This window comes from Gavialis gangeticus, unplaced genomic scaffold (genome assembly GCF_001723915.1).
Source record: "Gavialis gangeticus isolate Ggan-Ray unplaced genomic scaffold, GavGan_comp1, whole genome shotgun sequence".
NCBI lineage: Eukaryota > Metazoa > Chordata > Crocodylia > Gavialidae > Gavialis > Gavialis gangeticus.
This window is the reverse complement of record NW_017729025.1, coordinates 85,646,687-85,657,211: the sequence shown is the minus strand read 5'-3', so window position 1 is coordinate 85,657,211 and position 10,525 is coordinate 85,646,687. Positions and strand designations below refer to the sequence as shown.

At 43.5% G+C, this 10,525-nt stretch overlaps 1 protein-coding gene across 3 annotated transcripts in view; it reads right to left on the bottom strand.

Moving 5' to 3' along the window:
* CAPN3 (calpain 3) overlaps nt 1-6,895 on the bottom strand; it is an 81,935-nt gene extending 75,040 nt beyond the window's left edge. For 2 of the 3 annotated variants that reach the window (XM_019519074.1, XM_019519075.1), the window contains exon 1: nt 5,442-6,895. In XM_019519074.1, the coding sequence (XP_019374619.1) occupies nt 5,442-5,738 (297 nt within the window). In that variant the 5' untranslated portion in view covers nt 5,739-6,895. The remainder of the gene's footprint in view (nt 1-5,441) is intronic. The other variant, XM_019519076.1, reaches the window with a different exon arrangement.
* Nucleotides 6,896-10,525: the final 3,630 nt, after the last annotated feature.

The window sequence follows — 10,525 nt, the reverse complement described above, 5'->3', positions numbered from 1 at the left end:
CCCCACGCAGTATGGGGTAGTGGGGGGTAGCAGGGATCACCCTCCCCCGCCCAGTAGCTCCCAGTGAGCACCAGGGCTTTTCTTAAAAGTACCAGGAGCTGGGGTGGGCAGGGGCAGCCATGGGGGGCTGGGGGAAAGGGTGGGTCAGGGGCTGGCAGGGGTTCCCCCATGGTCCCCTCCCCCACTCCCCTGCCCCTAGTTTGGAGTCAGCTGCAGCTCCGTGCTGCAGCCATGGGGGACTGCCTGAATCATCAAAGCTTTCCCAATCTTTTCTGAAGATCTGGGGAGCTTTGAATTGATTTGGACCTTTACGTTGGTCCCCTGATTTGATTCGGATTTGGAGATTCGGCCATCGAATCAGGCCAAATCTCCTTCAAATCGAATCACCACCTGAAGCTTCACCCAGCCCTACTGAACTGCAGGTCAGGAATTTGTGAGTGCCAATGCTAGCTCTGCGACTAGTTTGCTTTATAGCCTTAGGGAACCTACTCTAACCACACTGTGCCTCAGTTTTCCTGTCTTGTAAAATAGGGATGAGAATGCTTACCTACTTCAAAGTGGTGGTAAAATAGCTAATTAATGTTCATAAAGACTCCTAAAAAGTAAGAAAAAACTAAGAAATGTACATTCATTGGGCAACTCTTTTACTGTAATTACAATTACATTTAAGTTACAACTCTAGTTAATATGTATTAATTGTGCAGTTTATTTTCTTCAGATAGCTCTCAACTTCCTTGGGGGACTTTGTATAGCCTCTTTTTTTTAAGCTCTTGGTTCAAGTTCTCAGCTCCAGTTCTGCTTCTTTTGACCCACCTTATCTGCACAAAGCAGATTTTATCTGGCTACAGCTGACTAACTGACTATATTCAACTGGTATGAAGTCACCGGAGCCAGTTTATAAACCCGTCTCCACTATCCCTCACTGGAGGTTGAGGGTGTGACAGAAGAAAAGCTGGAGTGGAACAAAGTTTTGCTCCTCTATGACAAATCTCTGCTAATGTAAGGTCCATGAGGGAGCAGAGGTATTCTAATTTTGCTGGGACCAGCGCAGCATGAGAATTGGGGAACTGTAAGCTGCTCCTTAATAGTCTTAATTTGCAATTTGGTCTAAGTGTATCTTGTTGAGGAGAGAATGTAGCCACACGAGTTTCTCTTTTCCATTCTCAGGTGATTTAGGCTCTAACTCTGAGATATTAGCTTCTTGTTATTTATGTAAACCAGTTGAATTTATACTAGGTTAGATCTGAACCAAAGCACTGGGTTAGATTTTGAAGTCCTTCCACAAGGAAAACTTTCATAGATGTTACTTGGACTTCTGCCTGGATGAAGCATTTGGTCTACTGCATGCATTCAGATCATATTATGGTAGTACCAGCTGACTAGAATCCCATGCTTCTCTTTCCACCCCCAGCCCTCTGACAAGGTTCACAGCTGCGCCATATGAGGGTCTGTCCTTCTGACTCTACCATGACCTCACCCCACAGGCCAACAATCATTTAGGAGGTGGAGGGAGGGGGGTGGGAAGAATGAATGTCTTTATGTTGTTAGTGGTTCATGTGACAAATGGCTTATAACACTAAGTTGTGAACCTGCACATATTTCCCAGTCCTGGTAACTATTTCAAAGGTGTATCAAAGCAGCAAGAGTGTGGAGAAACCCTGTCCTGAATTGCAGTGCTACCACTACCAGCATAAATGGAAAATCACCAAAGTTCTCTGCATCTTACGCATGGAATATAGGGCTGTGTTCACTGTCTTCATCTAATGGATCAAGTTCAGGGCTGGGAGTTAGGAGACTTACTATCAAAAGCCCTAACCATCAGCCATTCCTGGTCTAACCAGCTGAGGCGTTTCAGGCTGGCTGTTCCATCCAGCCAGCTGACTGGATGAAAAGGGAAGCAGGCTCCAATTCTGGCCTATTTAATTCTGTATACTACTGAATCATAATGTGTTATGTTGACCTTTGGGACAGATCATCCATGCTGTAGTTGTCTACCACTTGCACTCTATTCATAGTTTTGCCGCTGCTTCTTGTTGTGAGCCCTTAAGTAAAAGCTGGTTATAAAATTGGACTAATGTGTAGACATTTTTGTAAAAACCCTTGAGGTCTGCAGACAAGTGCTTTTAGGTGTAGAGCTCTAGTATTATTAATTATTATTTATCATTTACACAAGAGATATAATAGGGCATACAGGCTACAAATCCCTTACTGCTATCAGCTTAATTTTAAAAATGTCTTCACTTCTATATTGCCAGAATAATACTGCGTTGGCTCTTCTGCAGCACTTGCTATTCAAGAATCGTAGATGGTTCAGTATCCGTGAGGTGTAAGCATCTGTTCTCGTGCATGCTCTTCTTAAGAGAAAATTTAAGCATAAAAATGTAAGCCCAAGGTAACTCAGTAGGTCCGTGTCCGTCAGGAAAAGAGACCTTGCTCTATCTAGAGTGTGTATTTGCTTTTTTGTCCAGTAGTATGTATGTCTGGTAGTAAGGAAACAGCAAAAGAGTTAAAGTGGGATTTGAATATTCTTGCAGTGATTTTGAACTCTCTGGCATTTTTTGTTTTTGAAGCATCCAAATGACCTGATTTTCAAACTGTTTTTAAAATGACCACAATATTTTAAGAATACTGTTGCAAAGAAATCTTTCATTTACAGTCTTAACTCTGTTCAACTCTGAAATCTTGTGATTTCAGAAAGAGTAGATGTCCAGCTCTTTACAGAAAGTATTACAAAAATTTGTAACTGTGGAGTTGAGCTGTGAAATTCTGTGCTTCAATATATGTTTTAATTACTAGCAGAATATTCTTGACTGCAGTATTACTCCATCCTAATCAGTTGTCTTTATGTAATTATTCTATAATTAGTTTATAGCTGCTATTCTATTCCTATCTGTAATACTATCAGACAAGTTTTTCTCTTAGCCAAAGGATTTGACCTATGGTGTTAAATACCAATGAAGCAAAGTCTCAGGTCAATCTGCAGCCAGCACCACTAACTATTAGAAACTCATGCTTCCAAGCACAGAAGGAAAAGGAGTGGATTATAAAGGAAGTTGCACCTGCTGATTTATCTCATCAGCATAGTGTCTCTACAGTTTCACCTAGTGAGAAGGAAACAAGCTCTCCTGGCCATAATCTATTATTGTTTGCATTGTATCTCCTTTTCAAACTCTCAAAGCACTCTACAAAGAAGGTATGTATTAACCCCATTCTACAGATGAGCAAATAGAGAGATCAAGGCATATTTTTTCCCAAAAGGATGCACTAATCTTGAGTGTCTCATTTCTAGGTACCCAATTTATGACAATGACCTGAGTTTCAGAGTCCACACCTCCATCTATCATTGACAGCTCATAGACTCTGCAAATCAGGCCCAGAAAGCTTCAGGTTGAGCATCCAAACTTTATCACCCCAAATAAGTGGACAAGTTTGAGAACTAGGACAATGGGCTTTATCCGTCCAACCCATTGTCCCATAGCACATTAGCAAAAGTTCTGGCACTAGAATTCAGTTCTCCCTTCACTCCCCTGTTCTAACCTATGGACAATATCATTTATTAATGTGGATTAAGACTAGAATTCAAACTGTGGAAAATGATATAGCAGGATTGTAGATCGTATTTTTGAGTCTTGTGGCTCCTGAATGCTTTGTTTGTGCTAACCAATTATTATACACCTTTTGAAATTGCATCACTGATGACTTCTTAAAGGTGGATCATGAAAGAATGATCCTGGGGATCGGGTTCCGGAAGTCTGAGATTGCCCAGATACCAAAGGCTTGATGTATCACTGCCCGCTACCTTCTGCAGTTGTTTATATCTGTGTAGAGTGGGTGCCTCTTTCCATATTACTACTGGCATTTGTGTATATCTCCAGTCACCTTTTTCTCTGACATTCATCCACTACGTTGCTGCCTCAGCCTCCAAAAGGAAGGTAGGAAAGCACATCTGTTGTCAGACATGTCAGTAGTACCTTTTCAAATGCAGTAAGTGTATGTATAGAAATCCTGTACAGTGGACATGTCAGACATCATCTGAAATATTTTCAACTCGCACCTAAGTAAATTCTTCCTCTTGCAGTGGGAACAAAAGTGCTTTAAAAAGGAGGGAACTTACTGCATGGCAGCTGAACCTGATGTAGCTGCTTTCTTTGTGTCATAGACCAGTAGTGCTTAATCCTTGGGCTGGGTGAGTGGACCGAGGCTGATCCATGGGGTGGATACTTCCCATGGTTACCACTGCTCCCCATGCTGCCAAATTACCAACGTTGTGGGGAGACCCATGGGCTGGCTAACATGGCCTTGTAGGCGGGATCTGGCCATTGAACTAGTGGTTGAACCCCCCTGTCATAGACAACTACAGTAAGTGAGGCTAAGCCTCAGTAATAAATCTCCTGATTCAATCAGGAGTAAATTACTGCAATTAACTTAATTTATAACAAGTGAACAGCAGACAGATAAAACATTTGAACTGGCTCAGCGGACACATACTCAGAGGTTGTAAGCCATCCCTGTCCCTCTAAAATGGAGTTAATTGTATGTCTATCCATGCCTTGGTTTTGATTGAATAATCTTACGTGTCAAGACTGGTTTTGCTGCAGACTCTGATTATTAAATTCTGAGAAATTGCTTGAGATATAAATCCATGCTGCATTTATCTCAGAATGTCTGGGTTACCCCTGTACATCACATGACATCATCTTTTTTTCCTGCCCTTCATTTTGAAGGGTCAATTTTCACTTTGAGGAGAAATGTAATAGGTTTTTATGGCAACAATTATTAATACCACCCCCTAATTCATGGCAGGCAAATAATAGGATAACAAACTTTGCATTTGAAATAACTGTTGCTTGAAATAAATGATGAGAAAAAAATTAAGTAATATGGTCTGGATCCCGCTCTGTTTAGATCCAGTGACAATGTCTGGATCCACTGTCCCTAACTCAGAGTAAAGCTTGTTCCCTTGTTTTCACAATACATACAAACAGTAGATCAGCATTTATCTGTACCTCATTCTACCTTAGCACTTCCAAAAAGGAATAAGTGCAGCCAAGTGGCTATATGTAATAAAGTAAAATTAGGAATGTCATCAATAAAATAGAAGTGGAAAAAATAAATCTTCATGAGCCCACTTGCCTATGTTAGAGAAAGAGGAGGAGTTAGAACTTGTTTTGACTGGTATCTTCAGATGAGGAAATTCCAAACAAATCAGGGCAAGTAAAAGCCAGTTAAAATGCATTAAAAGAAGACTAAAGAAGTTCATTCCAATCTCTTGTTGGTGTTCAGGTTTTTTTTTATACTCTTTCTCTACTTTTCTTTCTCTCTTTGCACTTCCCCATCCCTAGAAGGTAATTTTCCAGGCTGGGAAAACAAGTAAAAATGTATTTCCTACATGGGTAAGTGAATTCATTATATTTATAAGTTTATGTAGATAAATTACTCACTCGTGGTCTTTTCCACTCAAACTTGATGGGGAGCTTCTGGCTGTAGAAGAGGGAGCTGTCATTAGGTGGAAAATCAGGATCCTCATACAGAATCTTCTTTTCCAGGCATTTCTTGTAGAGTTCTGCATAGGTTTTTTCCTGTACCTTTATAATGGGTTGGTTTCGACTGATAATAGCAGAGTAGATCCCCCCTGCACCTCCACCTCCACCTGCTTCAGTGGTTGTATTAATGGTTGCATCAGGAGCTGACCCAGCCTCAGTCTGGTGAGCCACTGCAACATTTACAGCCGACGGCATGGAAATCAAATTGAAACAGATTAACAAAGAAAGAAAAAAAACAGGAAGATCGTGCAACCTGGAAGGAAACTAGCCAAAAGAAGAAGTTGTTTAACAGGCAGCTCAGCAAACAGTTCTTTCTCTTTGCAGCAGATACCCGTCAAATTAAAAAATGATGAAGGCTCATGGTGTAGAATAATTTATACACCATCTTGAATGACTTCCTGTGGTCATTTTGTTACCAGAAACCAGAAATTCTTCTCTGCCATGAAGCAAGAGAAATTGCGTACCTTTTCTGTTTCTGCTTGGTGTTTTTCTAGCGTGTGTGCGAGTCCCCTGTGCATGTGAGTGCCCTGTAGAAACAGTTTTCATCCAGGAAAACTAAAAATAGCCCCAGGGAGAGAGAGAGGGGTTGTGCAAGAAAGTGTGTGACAGCTTGATGTACAGCTTATTCCTATTTGGGCTTGCTCCTAGAGGATAGACACAGGTAGGCTGGTTTCTGATGCCATGTAGCTTTTTTTTCTCAAGTCAAAAATGCTGAAACTCTAGTAACAGTCACATATTAGTTTAAGAAGTTTAACTTCTTATTATACTTCATACAATTAAGATAGACTCTGATACTGCAAAGATTTATATAGACACTTAATTTTGCCTAATTGACTTTTGCCTTCACGACAGAAAAAGTAGGTTTTTACACTCAAAAAACTATTCTGATGTAAAGGAATGGGTAGTTTTTACCTTGATATTTTTAGTTGAGGTCAACTATATACTCTCCACTTGAGTTAATTTATTCATCTACATCAAGACAGAAACTACAATGACTTATCCACAATAAGATTCTGTATTAAGATAACTATCTACAAAAAGACTTTTTTGCAGTGAAGGAATGGCAATAGCTTCAATAGGATTACTTGCAAGGTTAAATTGTAAGGTTAAACACAATTTTTTGTAGGATTGGGGTCTAAATGTAAAGATTTTAGAAAAATAGGTTTTGGGTATTCAATAACCTAATGTGATACTAATTTGAGATGTGAGTATATTTAGAAGATTATTATGGCATTGCAGTTACACTATATGCCCAAGATTTTATGGAAAAACATAAATTGTATTCATTTTAAAATTTAGATAGTATAGGAGAGATTCAAGTTTGATCAGGGACTGACTGGCTAGGCAGCAGCTCTGCAGAAACAGGCCTAGGTTACAGTGGACAGTACTGTAAGTTGAATATGAGTGAACAGTGTGCCCTTGTTTCCAAGAAGGCTAATGGTATACTGGGCTGCATTGGTAGGAGTATTGCCAGCAGATCAAGGGAAGTGATTATTCCCTTCTATTCAGCACCGGTGAGGCCACATCTGGAGTACAGTGTGCTGTTTTGCTCTCTTTCCCACTCCCCCCTCAACATCCCCTACACACACAAAAAAGATATGGACAAATTGGAGAGAGTCCAGGGGAGGACAATGAAAATGGCTTAGGGCTCTGGGGTGTGTGGCTTATGAGGAGAGGCTGAGGGAACTGGGCTTATTTAGTTTAGAGAAGAGAAGACTGAGAGGGGATTTAATAGGAGCCTCCAACTACCTGAAAAGGGGATCCAAAGAGGATGGAGCTAGACTGCTCTTAGTGTTGGCAGATAACAGAACAAGGAACAATGGTCTCAAATTGCAGCAAAGGAAGTTTAGGTTAGATGTTAGGAAAAACTTTCTCATGAGGAGGGTAGTAAAACACTGGAACAGGCTATCCACAGAGGTTGTGGAATCTCCATCCTTGGAGGTTTTTAAGACCCAGGTAGACAAAGCATTCACTGGGATAATATAGTTGGGGATGGTTGTGCTTTGAGCAGGGGTTGGACTAGATGACCTCCTGATGTCCCTTCCAACCCTAACTTTCTATGATTTTATGATCACTGAAGATCCTAGCTAGGTCTATAATCTAGTTATTGGAAAAATACATTTGTAGTGACACATGGCTTCCCACAATTTCAAAGGAAATAACCTAGCCAAAGACATTCTGCATGACCGGATGTGACATATCAGATTCCCCAAATCATGTTAAATTACATGGCATTGAAAATTCTACTTAAGTGGCTTCTTTATGATTAATTAGATTTAGTTGGAAAAAGCCATACACCTAGAATTTCCACTGCATGTATGCATGTGGTGACCTCAGCTGGCACTGTGGGTGTCCCCCTGCTCCCTGGGTTGGGTCCCCAGCTCATCTGCCATGACTTGATGGAATTTGTAACTAAAAGGAGAGGTTCAGTGCTGTTCTCCTTCATGGCCTGGAGATGGGGGTACTCACAGACTTGCTGCAGTTGGTCTTGGGGCTCTGCCTCCCCTACACCCTGTCCCCTCACCAACTGCCAGCTGCATTGGGCTGCTGTTCCGACAACTGGCTTGGACTCCCCAGCCTCCACTCAGAGTGCTGGCTTGTAGCCATATCCAGCCCTTCACTGCTGCCTCCCTTCTCTTGGCTCTACCCCCAGGCTGGATCTCCGTCTGCCGGACCCATGGCCGGCTCTGGGCTGGAAATGCCCGGCCTGAGCTCCAGAGGTGATTGCTGACCCTGAGTCCCTTCCCCTGGGACTGGAGATGTGGATGCCTCACCTGGCTCCCAACTGCTTCTGCTGCCTGTTCTCAGTGGGGCAGCATTTTGCGGGGAGTCAGCTCTGCCAGGCACCTCTCTAGCGAGCTTGGCATTTCGCCTCCTGCCCCTCTTCCTGCACCTGGCTTCTGCCAGGGTTTTTAAATCTCCTGTGGTAGCGGTCACAGCTGACATCATCAGCTGCCCAGCTTGATTGACAGTTGCTTGAAAAGCTGGTGCAACGCCAGGTCATGTGGCTCCTTCCCGTCCCTGTCCTGTCTCTCAGGTAAGTTTTGAGCGGGGCCGGGGTCCCTGAGCCCTCTGCCAGGGGTATTGGGGTCTGTCTCTGGTGCTTCTGGACCCTGATGACAGCCCCCGTCACCACAATGGAAAATGGATTTTTCACATTTGTGAAAAAGGGAACATCTTACACAGTGATAAGCATGCATTGTTCATGTGATAACTGTGCAACTAGATGTATGCTCTTCCAAGAAACTCTGCACCAGAGGTGCTGAATACATGGGGGATTGAAGGCCCTGGCCCCCCTCAGGAAAAGGGCTGTCACCTGAAATGCATAAAACTTTCTACATGTCCATCATCTTAGGTCCCCCCTGGCCAAAATAAAAGTCAGCACCTATACTTTGCACAAATCCAAAATAAGCTGTTTTTGGTAGGCACTGCGGCCTAAAGGATTTATGATTGGGTGCCTGGTACTTGGGTTCTCTATCAGGTCAAAAGATCCCATCACTGGCATTATTAATCCTGGAGGAAATGCTTGATTTTGGGTCCATTTATCTTCTCAATTACACTGTTGTAAATCAGGAATAAATCTACTGATGTTTAAAACTCACATACGTGAAAGGAATATTAGGCTGTTTGTTTGAAACATACATTGCTTATTTCTGGTTCTTTGCTAAGTTCAGGCTGTTTAAATGGTAAACTGGATATGTGGAATTGGAAAAGACCTGCAATACCAAGCTTTTCTTTAACAAGGAGGTGTTAAATGACACAAGAGATCTAGGTTTATATATGGACAGTGACACAATTGGCTGGTCTATGGTTTCAGTGCATGTATTAATTTTATAACTTGTTGTTAGCACAGCTATTTTTATTCATTTGTTTCTTAGAACTTCACCCAGATTAAATGCTTTAAATCATATGGATTCAATCCTTGAAAGTAGGGAGCACCTCTTGAAGATCCAGCAAGACTGTATCATGTATAATTAGTGCAGTCCTTATGGGTTTACAACCTCCAAATCTATTAATCCCCATGCTTCTAGCAGTTGCTGTCTGAACACTGGACTCCCCTTTACCCACTCAGTATCAGAAGTACTTAAGAAGCTTAAGCAATATAGGGAGAGGAATTTGAAAAAGCACCAGCTGTCTTTGAAAATCTGAAAGCAGCTGCATCCAGGTGCACTCTCCAGCTGCAACACTGGTCATTTACTAGGCCTGTGTGAAGCAGCTAGTATTTGCTTCAGATTCGGCCGATTTGGGGGATTCAAGTCACTGTCCTGATTCAATTTGGCCAAGTCTCCAAATCAGCCAGGCCCATCCCCTCCAGCCTGTCCTAGCTCCCAGCACTTGGAAAAAAAAGCCCCGACTCAGTGGGTGCTGCCAGGTGGGGGGGCAATCCCTGCTGCCCCCCACTGCCCCACACTGCATGGGGTGCTCTCTATGAGCCCCTTGGCCCCCCCCTGCTCCCTCCAGCCTCCCATGGATGCCCTGCCTGCCACAGCTCCAGCCTTTTAAGAACCCCCCCCTCAAGAAAACCCCTGGACTCACCACTCCTGCTGGTGGGGGGCAATCCCCACTGCCCTCCACTGTCCCCCTCTTCATGGGGGGTCTGCACAAGCCCCCTGAAACCCCAAGGCTGCTGCAGAAGCGGTGAGTCCTGGGGCTTTCTTCCATTTTTTTTCTTAAAGGGCCAGAGCTCGCCCAGGCAGGACACCCATGGGGGGGGCTGGGTGAGTGCAGGGGCATCAGGAGGCTTGTGCAGAGCCCCCAGTGCAGTGTGGAGCAGTGGAGGGGATCAGGGATCACCCCCCACCTGGCAGCACCCGGTGAGCACTGGGGTCTTTTCTTTAAAGGGCCGGGAGCTGGGCTGGGCAGGGCAGCCATGGAGAGGCTGGGGGAGCGAGTGGATGGGGTGCAGGGGCTGGAGGAGCAGGCAGGGGATGGGGGCTGGCAGGGATCCCACCATGCTCCCCTCCCCCAGCCCCCTTTCCCCC